At 37.8% G+C, this 20536-nt stretch overlaps 1 protein-coding gene across 2 annotated transcripts in view; it reads left to right on the top strand.

The window, feature by feature from the left end:
- Rp2 (RP2 activator of ARL3 GTPase) overlaps window positions 1-4488 on the top strand; it is a 33086-nt gene extending 28598 nt beyond the window's left edge. The window contains exons 4-6 of one of the 2 annotated variants that reach the window (XM_051179306.1): window positions 595-680; window positions 1024-1118; window positions 4402-4488. In XM_051179306.1, coding sequence (XP_051035263.1) covers window positions 595-680; window positions 1024-1107 — 170 coding nt within the window. In that variant the 3' untranslated portion in view covers window positions 1108-1118; window positions 4402-4488. Of the gene's footprint in view, window positions 1-594; window positions 681-1023; window positions 1119-2091; window positions 3608-4401 lie in introns of those variants that run through there. The other variant, XM_051179307.1, reaches the window with a different exon arrangement.
- The last annotated feature ends 16048 nt before the right edge of the window (window positions 4489-20536 follow it).

Genomic DNA, 20536 nt, shown 5'->3' with positions numbered 1-20536 from the left:
ACAGTTGAAAATGTGACAGACAGTAAAGGGGTTGGAGACATAGCTTAGCAGCTAAGAATTCTTGCTGCTCTCGCGAAGAACTGGAATTCAGGTACCAGCACCCAAATCTGGCAGCTCAGAAACAGCTGTCTATAACTCCAGCTACAGCGTATCCAGTGACCTGTACCCCCACATGCTCATACCCACACACATAATTTTTAAAAATGTGTCACTAGCCCTATAATATAATACTGGAGCTGCTTATCATAAGATGAGATTCATTGTTTTATGATAGGAATGAGGGGGAGCTGAAATAATTTGCCCTTCTACCTACCTCCTTCTTTCCCACCTGATGAAGATACTGGAAATTTCTCAGGAAAGAATGAATAAAAATGAATGCTGAGTATAGTGCATATCTGTAATCCCAGTACTCAAGTGGCAAAGGCAGAAGGATGGAGAAAAGTTCAGGGGCATTCTGGTCTACATATTGCATTCTAGGCCACCTAGGGCTTCATAGTGAGACTGTCAAAAATCTAAAACCAAAGAAATGTAAGGATTGGTTTTATAATATATTTATATTCATGCTAAGAAAACACTTTTGGGGGTTTCTTTTAGGTCCTGTGATTGCCTTGGAATTTAATGGAGAGGGTGCTGTAGAAGGATGTCACCTTATTGTAAATGAGATATTCAACGGGACAAAGGTATAAGATTTTACTGACCTTATCTCAGTCTTACTTTCCATTTTATCTCCTTTCCCTTAGAACCAAATAGTACTTGTATCTCTACCAAATTCCTTAACGTATAGGCTCACAACAATCTGTAACTCCAGCTCCAGAGGTCTAACACTCTCTTCTGACCTCTGGGGAAACCAGGCATGTGCATAGTACATATTTATACATGCCAGCAAGCCATTGATACACATTTTAAAAAATCTACAAAATTAAAAAAATAAAAACCCGAGGTTATGACTGTTCTGTAAAGATGTGGCCTTTGATATTTAAAGGCTATAAAACTAATTTTTTGTTTATTTTGTATTTTACATAGATGTTTGTATCTGAAAAGAAGGAGACAGCATCTGGAGATGTTGACAGCTTTTATAACTTTGCTGAGATACAGATGGGGATTTGAAGCGGATTGTGGTATTAAGCCCTTCCCAACCTTTATATAGAATTTGATAATATACATATACATATATACATATATACATATATATATATATATATGCCAGGTCATTAGTAATTTTTACTAATGCTAAAATTGTTAAAGGCTTTTTTTTATTATTTTTGGGTTTTTTCTTATTTTACATATCTATCCCCATTCCTTCTCCCTCCCTCCTTTTCTCCCTCCCTCTCTTGCCCCCCCTCCCATCCCATTACCCCACCACCACTCTACAGGGAGAGTGATGCCTTCCAGGAGGGATTATCTAAATCTGTCAAGTCATTTAGAGTAGGGACTAGGCCTTCCCTCCTGCCTCTAGGTTAAGGGAGTATCCCTCCATGGGGAATGTGCTCCCAAAGCTATTTTTAAATAACTCTGAGTATCATATCATTTACTTGAAAGTCTAAAATAGTTCATCTACATTAAGTAGTTTTAATCATCTTATAAACTATTTAACCCCCTTCAATAAGCTTTCAGTTTTATTTCTTTTCATATAATGCTTCTATTAGGAAACAGAAGTAGCTACCGTTTCACGATTTTAATAGTAATTAAAAGTTCTTACCCTAGTGGTAGTGGTGGTGGCCTCTTAATCCCACCACTGGGAAAACAGAGACAGGTGGATCTCTGAGTTTGAGGTCAGCCTGGTCTACAGCGCTAGTTCCAGAAAAACCAGAGCCATTACACAGAGAAACCCTATCTCTAAAACAGTTTTTCCAAATCTCTGATAATTTAAACTTTCCAACTTTCCTTAGTGCTCTATGGTATTCATTTGATAGTATATTTTGTTACTGATTTTCTCCTTTAATTTAGAGGAATTTGATAATTAATTAAACCTATGCAATTTTAAAAATGCATAACAATTTAAATAATCATTTCCTTTTCTTGAATTATATGACTAATGAAATTTTGCACATGGAGTTTACATCCTATTTTGTAAACTGGAATTTTTTAAAGAAATGGGAATTTGAAAGCTGAGTGCCATCTGTAGTCCCAGGCTACCTGGAATGCTAAAGTGGAGGAATCTCTAGAGCTCAGGAGTTCAAGACCAGCCTTGACAACATAGTGAGACTGTATTTCCAAAGAAAGAAAAAACTAAGATACTCAGTAATACTTGTGACTGATGCTGACATTGCTGTTTGAAGAACTAACAACTTCATGAGTAGTATGACTGTTTTTAAAATACAACTGCCAGATGACCCTTCTGTTTCCTAGTAAGAAAAAGTATATGCAACATAAAACTACAGAACTCTACTCACCAGATTACTGTCTGATAGCTCTTGTGACTATGAAGAGATCTAGAGCAAAACCTGTGACTTTTGGGTAAGGTCTGACTGTAGGCTAGGCAGGTTTTTCAAAATATCCATACATTTTTAACTCATGTAAAGTTTAAGGATGGTAACAGTTTTGGCTACCTGAAATCATTATTTCTCAAACCCATTGGGTCATAGTAATTTTCCAGGAGGAATGGGAATTGTTCAGACATACACATTGGTGGACCCAGTCTTCAAATGCACAGTTTTCAAGGGAAACTGCTTTAGGCTGTATTGTTATCTAAACTAATAGTTTTGAAAGTGTTGATAGGTTGGTCTTATCACATTTAGCAGGGACAAACAGGAACAGCTTTCTTAGGTCCATTTAAAGGAACTTGAAACTATTTTTATAAAACAGACTGAAAATGGCCACTTATAACTTCCTTTCATGGTTGTTACTAAAAGTGTATTTTCATATTTAAAATGCTTTTGGATATTTTCAAGTCAACTTATAACTACCATGTTGAATTGTTAATGTGTAGAAATAATACTTTGTTATTTTAAATTAAGAATATCTACACTGTGCCTAGCCTTGTGCTGTCATCATTTGAGCATTTCTTTTATAAAAGCATCATGTTTTACAAAATCAGTATGATCTCATGAGTTGAAAATAAAAACTGCTGGCAGGTATAATAGAATTTCTATCATATTTTACAAATGATCTTTGCAAATTGTGGTCAGAGGCATTAATGTTTTCCTGAGTTAAGCTAAATTAAATGCATTCTTTTCTGTCTTGATTATTAAATGTCACTATTCACATTTAAAGTAATCTCAAAATCGCAATACTTGTTTTTTCCATAACTAAAATGCAATGTTATACAAACCTATACATTGAGTTTATTTTTTATCTTATTTGTAGCATTGTTCAAAAAACTCAGGAATATAATGTAAAGGGACATTAAGATTTTACCACCAAATTTAGCCTGTTAACCAAAGCCTAAAATTGTCTCTTCAGTTAGATAAAAACTTTTACTGATGTTGGCTATTTATTGATTAATAACTGTCAGTTGACTATTGAATATTTGAAAGGTTTTTAAAATAAGTAGTTCTATGTCAGTTGTTTCTATAATTCTAAACTTTGGTAGTAATCATGATATACTAACTACATTTCATTTCTGAGTAGCTTTTAAATTCATGAAAAATAAATAGCAATGAAAAATGATTATTATTATCATTTGTTTAAATATCTTATTAGTTTACTTCTGTTGCTAATAGTGCTCTTTTACTTTTGTCTCTGTATATTTATGTGTAGCTTTTATATGTAAATTTATCTAGTGTTTATAAAATGTGCTTTTTAATATTAAAATTAAAATGGTTTAACAGTAACTTTTTGAAGAGTACTTCTATATTCATACATATACCAAAAGTTGATGCAATTTTTATTTTTGCTTTTGGGTGTTTTGTTAATTTTAAAAACAAAATAAAGGGGTCTAATCTATGTCTCATACTAATGAAAAAATGAACTGAATGCTGAGTGAGTGTGTATGTGTTTGATGTATATATGTGCATGTGTATATAATATACACAAGGTACTCTGATGGAATGAAAAAGAAACATTTTAATATAAGGAATTTCTAGCATAATGTTTTCCTTGCTAAAATAAGTCACATTTTGTTATGACTGAATATTTGCTAAGACTAGGCATCTTTCTCTTCTATATTTTTTTAAAAAAAGCTGGGTGTAGCTTATACAGTTGTAATACCAGCACATGGGAATTCAAAGACACTGTAGGTTATATATTGAGTTCCAGACCAGCCTGGGCTACATAGTGAGAGCCTGTCTCCAAAATAAAGAATTGTGATAAACTTTCTTTCAGGTTTATAAAAGTAGATGACATTATTATTGTCAAATTTACCAGTCTTTATATTCCTTTCCTAGATCATAAAACAAATACTGAAAATACAATTTAGTTAGTTTTTAAAATATAACATTATGTTTATTTCTACTTATAAAGGTTCTACAAGCACAATAAGAACATTTGGAGCATTGGGAACAAGCAGAAAATGACAACACAACAATAAAATTAATTCCTGTTGGATAATTCTTGATGTCTAAACTTTGTTTTTCTCATAAAATATATATATTTAAATTTCTATATAAAAGGGAAAATGCTTTGATGCACATTAAAATTTGAAATGCTCATTCTATACTTTGGTTTACCAAGCTCTAGAAATCAGGGTGCCCTCAAAACCCATTCTAGAGCTGGAGAGTTGGCTCAGAGGTTAAGAACACTGACTGCTCTTCCAGAGGTCCTGAGTTCAATTCCCAGCAACCATATGGTGGCTCACAACCATCTGTAATGATATCTGATGTCCTCTCCTGGCCTGCAAGGATACATGCAGACAGAACACTGTATACATAATAAACAAATATTTTTAAAAACCCATTCTAGAAAACATTTTCTCTTTTAAAAGCATTTCCTTTACTGTAGATAGCAGTTAACATGGAGACCCTCAACTAGTTAATATGCAGAGTAGCAGACTGTACAGAGTGCTCTGCTCTAAATGGGACATTTGCATCACACCTCCCTCCAAAGCTCAGGGATCTTCTTAAAAGAGGAGTTGGAAAGATCCAGAGGTGGTAAATAATACCAAGGGAACTATTTTCTGGATAGAAATGGGTAGTTGCACATATGAACTTACAAAGATTGTGACACCATGCACAAGATTTGTGCAAGCTTCAGGCAGGCAAAAGATCACAGCACAGAAGGGGGAGGGTAGGCACAAATTCCTACCTCTAGCTGCCGAGACAGAATCAGGTTTCTTTAATGATATGATCCCCTGGTAGGTTGACCATGGGCTGTGACAGGCCACACTCCCAAGACTAGCTAGCCACACAGACTGGATTGAAGGGAGAAAAAAAAAATCTCAAAATTGTATGAGAAGGAATGGGAGGGTAGTGAGGGTAATTATGGAAGGAGCTGAACGAAAAAGGGTAAATATGTTTAAAATGTGTCACATGAAATTCCCAAAGAATGAGTTTGTTTGAAAAATAGATGCAGGAGGTTGGGATTTGGTTTCCTACAATCTTGATTTCTGTGTTGTGTCCATAAATACTGTACTACTTCAAAACAGCACATGATCCTTAAAACAGTTTTTTTTTTTAAGTATAACATTGAAAAATTCAGCCTTTGTGTGAACAATAGTCATGTATTACAGCTTCAATCTGAAGTCTCCCTCAAAGGTCCATGTGTTACGCTCAGCAGATAAAGGGGTTTGCTGTACAAGACTGGCAACCGGTGTTTGAACCCATATAAAGGTAGAATTAAAGAATAAATTATACATAGTTGTCCTCTAACCTTCATACCTGTGCCATGACATGTGTACCCTCACACAATAATAAAAACTTGTGAAGGTCCATGTTTGGGATATCTGTATCATACTTCCCTCCCACAAAGCTTAGGGAACATCGAGGAAGAGGGGCAGAGAGACTGTAAGAACCAGAGGTCAGGGAGGACTACTATGAACATAACTACTTCTGAACATAACAGAGCCCTTACACTCCTAAACTCAGCAATTGTAGTTGCCTGTCCAGCATTTGCACAAGATCAAGCCAACCAACCATCTGTAATTGCCTGCTGGAAACTTGTATAAGATCAAGCAAGTCAACACTCCAACATGGATAAAGGTAGGGATTATGAAACTCTACCCCTAACAGTTGAAAGGGAGCTGTGGTGGCAGGCCTGGGATGATTTGGGGGGGCTGTAGATATGTGTAACATGAATTCTCTTTGGTCTTAATAATAAAACCCCAAAGTCAGATATTACATGGAAAGCTGAAAGATCAGAGAAGCAAAACAGCCAGCCACTAGTTCTTACCTCTACTTCAGACTAAAGGGGTGATCCTGTCCTCAGACTGTATCCATAGACTGCATCCTCAGACTGCTTCAGACTGACTACCTCAGACTAACTGCTTTCAGACTGCAATGAATTCCTGTCTCCTGCTGCCTTATATTCCTCTCTTTGCCCAGCCATATCCTTTTCTGTCTCTACCTTGGTGCTGGGGTTAAAGGTGTGTTCCTCCAAGAAATGGGATCAACTTTGTGTGAGCTATTTCTCTTTTAGACTGGATCAATTTTGTGTAGCCCAGGGTGGCCTTGAACTAACTGTCTGCTCTCTCTCCTGAGTGCTTAAAGGTGTGCACCACTACTGCCTGGCCTCAATGGCAAGCTAGTGCGGCTAGCTTTACACTCTGATCTTCAGCCAAGCTTTATTTGTTAGATCATATCTGTGGTGATATTTTGTTTATGATCTAACAAATAAAGCTTGCCTGGCTCTGGTCCTCCTGTCACCTGCCTTTACTGCTTCAGTTTAATCTGGTCCACTTGTAATTAGACTAATGAAATAATAACTTCAATTGTGTGACAACTAATCAATTGATGTCTGCTGTGTTCATTGAAAGTGAAGAGTAATTATAAATGATAAGTGTCATTGTGCTGAACAAAGTGGATGTGATGCTTTTTAAAATAGTTTAGTGATAAGGGCCCATACACCTCACCACAACTAGGCAGTTGAGTAGGGAAAAAAAGTCTAAGTGGCAGTTAAGACTTAAGTGTTGTCCTCTTACATCATGTTGCAATTTCAATTGTAAAATGTAGTTTGGTTTGTTATGCTGATAAATAGACTCTTTCCTACTGTTTTCTTTAACTTGTAAATAGTGATCTACAACTAGTTGTAAGTGTTGGGGATGGAGCCCAAGACCTTGCATATGTTAGGCAAGTGCTCTACCAATGAGCTACATGCCATCCTTATTTTTCATTAGTCTTAGGTTTAGGGCTGAGAAGAGTCCTCAATTTTGTATTTTACAGATGAGAAAGACTAAAGGTCAGAAAGTTTGGAGTCAGTGAACTGCAGTCAGTGGAGGCCTCTTTGCTGTCCTCTTGTGGTTACTAGGGGTACAAGACTGACTTCAACCTCCCATATGAAGCCTTTCCCAACAATCAAACAGAAAGGTCCAGTCCCTGCTTGTTGCTCACACAATGCTCCATACATATCTCCAAGAACCCATTTCTATGCCTGCCTGTCTACCCATATTTCTAGTCTAGCATCTGTATCACCTAGAAACTGGTTAGAACAAGCTCCACTCGAAGACCTATTAACTAAACATCTATGAATGTATTATTCAGGCAAGTCAGATGTTTATGTACATTTATGCTAATGTATGAGAAGCTCATTCTGTATTAATTGACCCCAACCTCTAGAATCAAAGCTCAGAAATCATGTTCATAGGGAGATTAGTGATTTGTGTTTAATGTTTTGATTAGATATTCACCATCTACTATACAATTTTAGCTTCTTGTGTAATTAATTCCTCTCTTCATGTACTCTCCTTGGTTTGGAAACACTTTCAGTATTAAACTTATTTTTGTATGTTTTGTGTTGAAGCAGTAACTACCATCTCCGCCCACATTGGCTCCTGGGAAGCTTTAAGAATATCAGTGATGTTCACTAGAAACAAAATCTCAAACATTTCTGACTTAAATTTTTATCTGTTGTGTTTCTATGTTGAAATTTAGGTGTTTTGTTGATGTTAGGCTGAATTAAGATAAAGAACAGTCAGCTACTTGCTTTGGACATACAGGAGAAGTTAATTACTTGATCCCCTCAGATCTGCCATCCTCTGTATCTTTTGACACTTTCCACTTCAGATGTTCAGATATGAGCTTAGGCATCGGTAAAACATATATGATTGTCAGGAAAGCTTGGTGTTTCCAGATCGGGGGCCTTATTTTTTTCCTAGAGTGAAGACTTAATTGTAAGTCTGGACATTAGAAGAAAATTCAGATCCCAAATTCATAATTTACTTTTATAGTTTTTCTTCCCATTACTCTATAAATATATTCATGTCTTTATCTGAGACTTGGACTTTCTTACTTAAAAGTGTTTACATAGTTAGTGGTAGCAAACCAGGATCCATGAGGCATATATGGCCACCCTCTTCCCGTTACTATTTTAAATGCAGCATAATACAGAAAGAAAGAAAAGAGAAGTGAACCATGTGCACAAATACAGTGTTTAGATCAGTAGTCAGACACTTCTGATTTGAGTCAGGCCTCAGCTGTTCAAAAGGAAAAATTGCTTACTATCCTTTATACATCTTTGGTCAGGGGCATAGTAAATCTTTTGGTGTTCACATGTATTTGTAGAGCAAATAAATGATCAAAGGTTAGAGCAGTTCTGCCTAGATAGGGCAGCATTTGAGGCCAATATGGTATTACTCATACTCCATCTGGTAGACAGCATTACATATAGATGCTGTTCTAATCATTTTTGTTAACGTTCAATACAAGGAAAAATAAGCCTCAACACTCAGAATGTTACCCTCTAAAACTCTTATTTCCAGCTTTGTCAGTTTTTTAATTTTTAGGAAAAATACAACATGAAATTTACTCTGAACACATTTCAAATGTACCATATTGTAATGTACTTTTATAGGTAAATTGTTTATAAGGAAATATATGAAGAGGTGCCTCCTACTTTAACTGAAGGAGCCGAAATCATTTAAGTGTAGTTGGGCTTCTGTTTTAAAATGCATTTAAAGTACAGGAGCTACTTAAATATTGGGCTGTGTTAAGCACCTTACAAATGAAATCTCCATAAATAAGAGATATTCTACTTCTACATGGTTTTATGATTGAGGAAATTGGAGTTAGGTAACTTACCTGTGTGTGTGTGGGGGGGGGGGGAAACTCAACCGATTCTGGACCACGATCAGAGAGAGAACATTTTTTAATTCCAAAACATTTACTTTCAAACATTATACTGTACTCAGCAATAACAGAAACATAACACTTTTTTTTTATTGAGCACCTGCATGACAACTAGGGACTGTGGTAGTGTTTTGCATACATTGTCACTTAACCTTTACATCAACCGTGTGACGTCTGTATGATTGGTTCCATTTTGCCAGATGAACAAATGGAAACTTAGGTCGAATACCCTCTGTGTTCAGTCTCACATATTTAAAAGTGGAGATTTATCAAGATGTAAGGTCAAAGCCCATATTCTATGTTTGGCTCTTCTTACACTGATGTAACAATGTCTTACCAATGAGTGCTAGAGGGAAAAAAATTAAAAGAACGTTGTCTTGAAACTGAGAGCCTATGATTCTAGGAATAGTTACTTCAAAGGGAGGCCTGAGGAAAAGGGTTTATCCAGACAGATGAAAATGACTATGTAACTTTAATCCTTTGGAAGCTCCCCTTTCTGTGACTGTATTTAGCCTACTGCCAAAGAACCTTCCAATCCAGTGTAACATCCCCTTTAGGCAGAGAACTTGGGGAGAAGAGAAGACAAATCCTGAGTTACTTTTTCCTCTAAAGACTGGCATTACCAGAGGAAATCAATGTGTGCTGGGGTACAAATCAATGTGTGTCTCTTTAGCACTATTCCAGAGGGCAGCATGTGCCAAAATAACTTGATAGTATTTTTTCAAAGTACATATGACCCTACAATTATAAAGTCTATACATGTTGAGTGTACAAAACATTAAATGTGAAAGAGTGGATCAAAAACAGTGATCCTATCTCAAAAAACAAACAAGCAAACAAAAAGAAAGAAAAACCAAAGTTCTCTTTTTACTGAGAGGAAATCTTTCTGTTAGAGTTTACAAAACCAAGACCTGAAATAGTGTGCCCATTGTGTGCTCTTTTGTGTTAAAAAACAAGATGATGGTAAGTTTGTGTATGTTTTACACAGAAAAAAAAACTACTGCTAAATTACTGATGTTCCTGTAATCCCTTCACACACACTCACAAAAGCAGATGGGAATTAGTTTGGAAGAGGAAAGATCAACAGAAGTAGCATGGGCATAAGAGAAGGTAATGGTGTCTCTGATCAAAATCCTTTGTATATATGTATGGAAAAGTCATGATGAAACCCATTCTAATAGAACCACTAAACGTAGAAAGGAAATTATATACAGGAGGAAAAAGGTGATGGGGCCAGAAGTATAACTGACAAAAATGAAACCCTCAAACAGCAAAAAAAAAAAAAAAAAAAAGAGAGAGAGAGAGAATGGAATTTTATAGTTCTTACAGTTCTGATCTTTAAACTTTGTAAACTTACTTCAAACTAAAAGTTGAATGTTAAAAACAAAAAATGTTGGAAAACAAAAGATAAAAAGAAACAGCAAGTAGAACTGCTTCTTCAAAAACCAGTTAGGCAAGCTTTTTGTTTTTTTTTATTTTTGAAATGGAACTCAGGGAAGGCAAGGGTTAGTGCTCAGAGACAGCTGCAAAGAGGTGACCTTTGGCTCCATACCAAAGACTGGCCCTGGGGCCCAGAGACGAAGACTGTTGCTTAATGACCAAGGGAGCAATGGAGTTGAAGAAGAACTTCTAACTTGATTAATGGACAAGAAGTGAGCAGCTAGACCAAGTCAGCTAACACAACTTTTATAGTTGCCCCTCTATACCTCCCAAGAATGATTGCTACCACAGTCTACACACTTAATACTTCACAAGGGTGCTGGTAATCTTGTCAGTCCCTAGCTGTATCTTCATTCACATCCCTCCTGTATTATGTTCTTTAAAAAAAAAAACTTTAAATCATTTAAAAAATTTATGTGTATGGGTGTATTGCCTGCATGTATGTATGTGCACTTTCGTGTCAGGTGCCTAGAGGTTAGAAGAGAGCACTGGATCCCCTGAACTGGAGTTATAGATAGTTGTTAGCTACCATATGGACATTAGGAACTGAAGCCAGGCCTTCTAGAAGTGCTCTTAACCACTGAGCCATCTCACCAGGCCCTATTCAAAATGTCTCCTTAGATTGATTCCTTACATGGATAACTGTTCTTTTTTGCCAAGTACTTTAACAGACTCAAATTTTCCAATTTTAGGACTTAGTCTCTTTGTCTAGATCCTCTAGCTTTCCTTTACCCCACCTCATTTGCCACCATGGTAGAAGATTGAATCATGACCACGTGCACAGTCCTTGTCTACTTTGAACAAGTTTACTGTGGAATATATAATGAGACCCTATCTCAAAACAAACCAATGAATAGCAAAAGAGTCTAAAGTCCTCTACTTTCATCTCTATTTTTTTTTCTTCTAGGTGGTTTTTGAGACAGGGTCTCACTATGTAGCCTTGGCAGGCCTGGAATCCACTATGTAGATCAGCCTACTGAGGTTAAAGGTGTGCACCACCATGCCTAGCTAATCTAGATGATATTTTGAGACAAGAAAATTTAATATCAAATGTTTAACAAGCACTCATTATAATATCTAAACTGGAAAATGAGCATTATTTACATCTACCAGATACACAAAGCTCAATTTTCCTTTAAGATGTTAGAAATACAAACAAGTAGGGAAATAATTTAAGTATTATATTTTCTCTACTGCACCAAAAGTACCATATTAGGACCTACTGGAAGCTGGAAGGGCAGGAAGAGATGGAACTGTTGGGAAAGTAAGGGTAGTTTTTCATTTGTGATCACATTTTTGTTCTATGTCAATGCAAGATCTAGCAAAGGAGAACATTCCTGAGGCTGGAAATTAAATCTGTAGATTCTCAGTTATCAAAGGAGGCTTTCAAATCTGGCAAAACCAACATATCCAGAAAAGCCATACTGGAGTTCATTTTATGTTAGAATTCAATTCCTTTAAAATTCACTCAACTTTTTAAAGCCAGATTTAGTATTTCATTGTTCTAGACAAGATACATTCTAGCAACATTGTCAAAGTAAATGGGAGGTTGAGGTGTGTGAAGGATGGCTGTGGCTCTTATGTTCTTTCCTTGAGGCACATGAACCTTTCTCATAGTTACAAGAACCCTACCAACATGGCTGGCTGTTCATTTGATTCCATTTTCTACCCAATATGTACATTTAAATAATAACAAAAATAATAATCCTCTTGGCCTTACATGTAATAAACTGAAAGTATCATTTCCATCCTTCTAGTCTCGCCATCCTAGCATCTGTTTCCACTGGTACCATGCAGTTTTCTCAGTTCTGCTGCTCACATTTTAGGATTATGTCAGAGTGGCTTTGCACATTGTCAAGTAACTCTTAACTTGGCTGATTTGGGCAATGTTTCTTTTGGCCATGTTCTCCTTTTTGTGCTCACCCTGAAAACCCTGGTGGGTGCTACTGACCCTGCGATGATTTCATCAGCCTCTTAACTAGAGCCCTTATTTGAGAGCTTGTCTCCTTGCTTCCTCTTGTTGCCTCCCTACACTGAGATTAAAAGCACAGTATAGAAAAGCATAGCCCTTGGGCTTGTAATCTGTAGTCTTGGATCAGTTTATAACACTTCCTACTTTGGAACCCTTAAATAATTCCTCTCCCTGGGTAGATAACAATATTTTATAGACGAAAAATCATCAAAAAATCGAACAGCAACCTTGGGGAGGTAGCTCAGAGACAGGCTGCATGTTTAGCAATCCAATGATTCTCAGTTCAATCTTCAGCAGAGAGAAGGGGATGAAGGAAAAAAGAAAACTGAACAAAGGTTATAACTCATGTACCCCCTGCCAAAGTGGACAGAGACTTTTCCACAGTTACTGTCACAGGCCATGATGTTAACAGATAATTGCTTCAAGAAATCAATGAAATCTCATTATTGCTTATGTTCCTTTGTGTATCTGGAATCCCTTTCCCCACTCCCATTGCAAATTCTGTCCAGCATTCAGTACAGGCCCAAGGGTTCCTTACCTCTGGAAACCACTGATGCCTGATTTTTTTCACACAAGTCATATCAGAGTTGAAAACCCTCCCACAAAAAAAAAAAAGTGGAATAGAGAACGCTCAAATCTGAGAGTGACATACTTCCTGCTACACGCCACTGTGAAAATCAATCACCTAAACAATATCTTTAATTTCCTCATCTGTAAAACGAGAATTCTGACCAGTATGACAGCTATTTGGGGACATTTTACCGAATATGGTAAAAACACTAGCCCTTAGTCTTGGTTTTCCTCTCTAAACATGTTTTTTTCTTTTGCCTAGTTTTTCAAAAATGACACAAAGCTCTCTGTGGACCTATACTAAGACCTGTGTACACATCCCCTCCAGGCTCAGGCAGCCCGAAACTGCCTGAAGCCAGATGAATGCAAATATGGACTTGTTTGAGGAGACTCTAGGACACTAAAACCACTAAATCAGTAACTCATTGAATACCTCCCATGAGCTACCAGTGTGGAATGGACTAGGAAGCTGTGGGAAACTATTAAGCAGGGTTCCAAGGTGTGTGTGTGGGGGGGCAGTAATACACTAGGGGTTACACAGCTCAGAACTGTTAAGGTAGGCAACGCAGAATCTCTACAGTATCTTTAAAGTCCAAACCCTTTCCATCTCTGCTCTGCTATCTTAAACATGGTTTTGCTTTGTGCAGGTAGAGTGGCTTTCATACCTCTACTGTGACTGAATTCTAAGCAGAAAGACTGGAGCAGGTGAGAGGTAAAAAAACAGTGAATGCTGTCTCCTTTCATCAAGAAAACATTAACTTTGTCAAAAGCCTCTCGGTAGACTTGTATCTCATTTGCCAGAGCTGAGTTACACAGCTATCCTAGCTTCAAGCTGAAGAATTAATTACACTAGGCACGCTGTTGTCTTGAAAAATTGAGATTCTAACCAAAAAAGGTGAAAAGATTGGATACTGGGTAAGTAACTATCACTATTTGTCACACTAAACTGACAAACTGTTTGTCACACTAAACTGACAAACTGTTTGTAACACATCAGACAGCTAGATGTCAAGCACCAAGGCCTCAGGTGTGGAAGCACCTGAGCATCACATGTGCATTCTCTTCCCTTTGTTTGCTCTCTGACATCCACACCAGGTCAACAAACACTTCAGGAGGATCCGTGGTCTCTGACCCTACACCTGGCTACCTCCACCGACAAAGGAGGTCCTTAAGTGAAACATTAAGTAAGAAATACAAAGAATTCATTCCTTTTTGTGCAGTTACAAATACATTCTTCCAAAATTAGGGTAATAGAATAAAATGCAAAATTAGAAAAAGTTTAAAATACTTTTTAAAACCATTCCCATGGTGCTTGGGGCTAGAGGTATTTCTTTGTGTGTTTTTCAACGAAAGCAAAAGGTTAAGGATACAATAGCAAATCCCTGGTGTCAATGCTTCCCTTTACATCAAAAATACTTCTAATTGTCTTTAAAAGTTGGTTGGGTTTTCTCTTTTGAAACTTTAAAGTGTGTACTTTATCTTCTTTTCTATTGTACTACAGATTTTTTTTTAATAAATGAAGAAAATAATGGATTTCCTTATGGCATGCTTACACATGCATAGCAGGATCTTTATCTATAAATACACCCACCTCTTGTTTCCCATCCTCATCCCACTGGTGGCCTTCCTCCATCCCAGCTAGAAAGCTGAAATCATAAAATTATATTGATAATTATACTATTTTTCTGATCTCTGGTTCCCTTTTATTCTCTACTACCTCTTTTCTTTCCCTTCTTTGTTATTTCTCTGCTCTCTACCATTTTATAAGTTTTGCTTCGTTTAATGCATATTTGTCATTCACATTAAGTAATTTCCTAAAAGAATCAGTTTTGTGTAATATATGGATTAAAAAAAAAACCTGTTAAAAGTAAGAAGGAAAAGATTTAAGACCATTTCTGAAATTAACCTAGAAGTTCCTTCAGGGAAAGACTGGAATGAAAACACTTGGATACTAGTCCCAGAAAAGTAAACAATCTCCAAGTAATGTCTGGAGAGCATAAGGAGCAAAAATATTGCTGTTGTGATTTTTTAAGCACAATTTTTTGGTTGTTGTCATTTTCTCGTGTCCAGCACACAGGATTTATGGATGGACTTGGAGAATACACACATAGAAGGAGGCCTAGAGCAGTTTTCATGGGTTTCTGTCCCATAAGGCCTTGGTGCTTCTATCTTCAGACTCTGGAGCCTTGTGAGAGCTTACTTAGATGATAGTTCCCAAGAGGAAGAAGTCTTTCCTAAGCCACACACAGCACAGTTTACTTCAAATATGGCCAAGGATGGTTTGTCTCTAAAGTTGACCATGCTCTGGAATCTTTTTTGAAACTTTTGATCTATAAAAATAGTCTAAAGAAAGAACATAAAAGTTTGGGGGAAATTAATTGTTAAAATGCATATAGATTTGAATTTCCAAAACAAAAGTAAAGCGGGTGATTGTATCAGTAAAGATTCCACTAGAGAAAGAGATTCATTTATATACATACATACACAGAAGACAGTGTGGGTTTAGGAGACATTATGGAGGCTGGCTGGGCAACTCTGATCTTTAGGGCAGGCCATCAGAAAAGACAGGCTGCAAGCAAAGCTACTGGGTACATGCTGATGCTATCATGCATAGGCAGAATTCTTTGGAAGCCCAATTCTGAAAATGCCTCCAGCTGACTGAATTCTTATCTAGGATAATCTTCCTTTAAAATCTCTTACTGAGCCAAGCAGTGGTTGTGCAAGCCTTTTATCCCAGCAGAGGCAGAGACAGGTGGATCTACAGAGCTAGTCCCAGAATAGCTAAAGCAATACAGAGAAGAACCCCAGTCTCAAAAACAAACAAAAAATCCCTTACTGATTGCCTGTTGGTGGGTGGCACAGGCCTTTAATCCCAGCACTCAGGGGGCAGAGGCAGATGGATCTCTGAGTTTGAGGCTAACCTGATCTATGGAGTGAGTTCCAGGACAGCCAGGGATACACAGAGAAACCCTGTCTTCAAAAACAAAACAAACAAACAAAAACCCCTTCCTGATTATATACTTTAAGCATGTCTATAAAACACTTCACCTAAATAACTTGGGATGATGGCCTAACTAAGGCTAACTAAGGCTTAACATGTGCTAGGATGTAAAATTAACCACTGCAATGAAATTCAATGTTTCTTTTTCTTTCTTTTGTTTTTTTGAGGCAGGGTTTCTCTGTGTAGCTTTGTAGACCAGGCTGGCCTCGAACTCACAGTGATCTGCCTGCCTCTGCCTCCCAAGTGCTGGGATGAAAGGTGTGTACCACCACCACCACCACCACTACCACCAGCAGGCTAGTGCTTGTTTTTAAATCCCATTAGTGAACACTTCATTTTTTTTTGTGAAAATAAATCACAAGCCCAGACAGGCTTCCAAGGAAAGAGAGCTGATAGTGCCAGTGTGGCTTTAATACATCGTTGATCTGTAACTAGACACCCAGCAAGAGGAAACTATAGTAACTAAACTATCTATTGTTATATTCCATTGAACTGGTACGAAAATTTGTTCTGTAATTGAAGTGAATACCTAAAAAGGAAGGAGTATAAGGAATGACTGTGCATTTCTTTCATAAATTATCTTCTTATACCACACACATTAAAGGAGTACTGGGCTAGTTTGGTGGTGGTGGTGCACGCCTTTAGTCCCAGCACCTAGGAGGCAGAGGCAGGCAGATCTCTGTGAGTTTGAGACCAGGCTGGTGGTCTACAGAGCTAGTTCCAACCAAGACAAGCTCCAAAGCAATACAGAAAAACCCTGTCTCAAAAAACCAAAAAAAAAAAAAAAAAAAAAAAAAAAAAAAAAAAAAAAAAAAAAGAAAAAGTACTAGGCTGGCTTATATATAGTTCTTTCTGTTCTTCCTTGAATAAAGATTGTGAGTACTATAAAATATGCAAATCTCCAGGCAAGTTGAAAGCACTTTTATTTTGAAGTGTATCTATTGTCCACTGATAATGTTGGATATGTTGTTTTCTCTCTGGATTCATTTATTTATCTGTAAAATGGAAGTAATTATTACTATCATGGGTACTTGGGAAGGAATAAATGAGGAAATCCATAGTGGATATTGTATAAATAACATTTTTGTCACTTTTAATGAATACAGCTTTCACATGAAATCCTGTGAGTTAAAAGTTTTCTCCAGCTGAGTATAGAACCCTGGAGAAAGAGGCAGGAAGGTTATGAGTTGAAGGTCATTTGGGCTACACAGGGAGATCGTGTCTCAAAAATTAATAGCAGGGACTGTAGTCAGTGGTACAGTACATTTCCAGTACATGTAGGACTGAATTTTATCATCAGCACACACACACACACACACACACACACACACACACACACACATACCCACCACCACCACCACCACCACCACCACCACCAGCAGGAACAGCAGCAGCAAAGAAACCAAATGAAATTTCTAGAGCTCATTAATTTATCACATTAACTATAAAACCCTCATTGCAGACAGATTCAGAAAGACAAATAAGTTTTTTATCATAAGCATAATTTAGGTGTGTGTGTGTGTGTGTGTGTGTGTGTGTGTGTGTGTGTGTGTAAGAAAGAGAGTTAGGAGATGAAAGTAGAAGGGGTATTATTAGGGGGAAGGAAAAAGTTTAAAGGGTGGGAAGGGGAAGTGGAGAACAAGAGAGGGTAATAGAATAAATAAGTCAAAGTATTGCATATTTTTCTCTCATGTGTGATCAAGAGAGCAAGCAAGAAAGAGGAGAAAGGGAGATAAAACTAGGTGGGAAGGAGGGAGGGAAAGTGAGTTTCTGTGTGTCTGTGTGTTACATATGAAAGCAGAAGTTGAACTATATCAGAGGAGAAAGGGGCCCAGTTTGGAAGATGGACAGAGGCAGGTTGTGTAGGTATGAAATGAGTAAGATACAGTAATGAGGGTGTCTGAAAATGTCATAATGAAACTCATTACTTTCAATGCTAATTAAAAATTAAAAAAACATTTTCTTAAGTTTATCTATTGATTTATATTCCCACGCCATGATGCACATGCTGAGGTCAGAGGACAACTTGCAAGAGCTGGATCTCCTTCCACCATGTTGGTTCTGGGGATTGAACTCAGGTCATCAGGCTTGGTGGCAAGTGCTTGTAAACACTAACCCATCTCCCCAGACTCCTACATTTTAAAAATAAAACAAAGTAATACCACTGCTACTGTCAAAAGCTTCATACTGCTGGTTCTTTTGTATTTGCTTCTGTGTGTATGGTGTTAGTCAGTTTCTGTGTCCGTGACAAATTCGGTCACATAAGGGATGAAATATTTCCTTTGTCACCTAGTTTCAGACCTTTCAGTCTATAGCCCCTGGCTTTGTTAACTCTGGACACAGGGAGTAGCACATCACGGCAATGGGAGCTTGTGATCTGGACAAATCACCTCTTAGAACAAAGAAGGGAAAAAGACACAAGATAAATGCTCCTAGTCACCAACTTCCTTGAGCTGGGTCAATCCTCCTAAAGTTTCTAGCACCTCCCAAAACAGTACCACCAAATGGAGACCAAGCTCTCAAAACTTGAGCCCATGGGGGCATTTCATTTTGAAACCATAACACACAAAGGCCATTTTTACATGTTATCATTTCAACCTTGAGTGCAGATAACATTGTGTGTTTAGAACTGTTTCTTCACTTGAAGTGTCAGCTATTTTCCTATTTTTATCTACAAATGCTCTTGCAAGTCATGGTAGTAACGTTCCGGACAAATGTAAGGTGTCACCAGGTTTTACAAGTATGAGCAGAAAAGAAGCATAACTTAAAGGCTTTTCCTAATCAGGCTCATGTGGCTTAGCACAAACAGAGATGGTTTTGCTTTATTAATTGTTAACTATAAATAGAGGTTTACTTTCCCTGGAGAAAAACAAGAGCTAAATCTACAAACCTCTTGACTCCTCACTGGTAACTACCATTATCACTTTGGCCAGTGTCCTTTCAGACCACTTATCTATGAATTTACATACACAGTACAGTGAACAGGCAGAGTAACCCATGTGGAAAGCAGGTATTTACTTGTCCAAGGAAAATGCTGCCTGCTACTGATTCTTATCATGTCACATTTGTGGTGTGATGGTCAAGGAAAACAATAGTGGAAAAAAGACAAGGAGATCTGGCCAGGAGTGATCATTTAATTCTCTAGACTTCCTTGGTCTTTTCACTTTGGGCCCCTGAGTTCATTCATGGCAAGTAACACCACCATAGGTTGTATAAAACGGCCTAAGCAGTTTCAATATCTAGTGGTTCAATAAGTATAGATAAACAATTCCGTATGCATCTGAAAAATAATTCTCTTTAAAGTGCAAACTGAAGTCATTACCCCTCAATTTCAAATTCTGTCTTCCAATTAAAACAGAAAAAAATTCTTCATTTACTTATTTTAAACTATGAGATTGAGCTAGCTGGTACCAATTTATATAAATCCCAGCAGTCAGGAGGCTAAGACAGGAGGATTGCTGTAAGTTTGATGTCAGTATAGGTTACATCCTGAATCTCAGGATATTCTAGGCTCACACTTGCAATAAAACAGCAAAAAAGAGAGCTGGAGATATAGCTCAGCAGCAGAACATTAGCCTAGTGTATATAAGGGCCTAGTTTCAATCCCTAGTACTTCAAAGCATGCTTTATGATTCAAACAAGATAGTAGGTACTCAATTTTCCTTGCTGTTGCCTTCTATGCACAACCAAAATTCCCGAAGACGTCACAAGGGACTCTGCAGGGTAGACAGCAGAAAGCCAACTTGACGTGGATCTTAGGACTCTAGGGATGGCATTTGGGTGAGCTCCTTGACTTTTCCTTTTATCTTCCACTTAGTTCAGAAAAGGTACTAAAGAGGCCTGTAACAAGAAGCTCAATTAGAGCAAAGCAAACCAAAGAAAAACCTGTTCTTTGTGGCTAAAGCACTGGGAAAGGAGAAAACCTAGCCTAGTGAAGAAAAACCTTAATTGACCACACCAGCAGTGTCCTGGTGTCAGCGGGCCTACAGCTAGAGGAAAGACAGTCCTCCCTTAAGTGAACACCAGTTGAGATTAAGCGTGAGTCCCAAAGACACCAGGGAGACGTTCCTCCCTGCTGTTGGCTGGCAGCCTCAACCAAGAGCCAGCAGGAGCTCCAATCCACCAAAAACTGCAGGCAGCTGGCAGAGGCATGCTCTGCCCAGCTGGTAGCTTTGGTGGATACCCACTGAGTAGCAAAGACCTCCACCCCCACTCCATCCTACATCTGTGCAGTGGTAGTGGATAGCCCTAGCAGACACTTTTTAACCCACACACCCACTGACACTTCAGGGGACTAAGTAAGGATCAGATCCTAACTCCTAACATAGGGCAGGCTGTTGGGGAGGCACTTTCCTGCCTATCACCAGGGCATCAGCAGAGAGCTCATGGGGAGACAGG

This window comes from Phodopus roborovskii, unplaced genomic scaffold (genome assembly GCF_943737965.1).
Source record: "Phodopus roborovskii unplaced genomic scaffold, PHOROB, whole genome shotgun sequence".
Taxonomy (NCBI): Eukaryota; Metazoa; Chordata; class Mammalia; order Rodentia; family Cricetidae; genus Phodopus; species Phodopus roborovskii.
The sequence above is the reverse complement of the archived record's forward strand: the minus strand, read 5'-3'. Positions and strand labels throughout refer to the sequence as shown.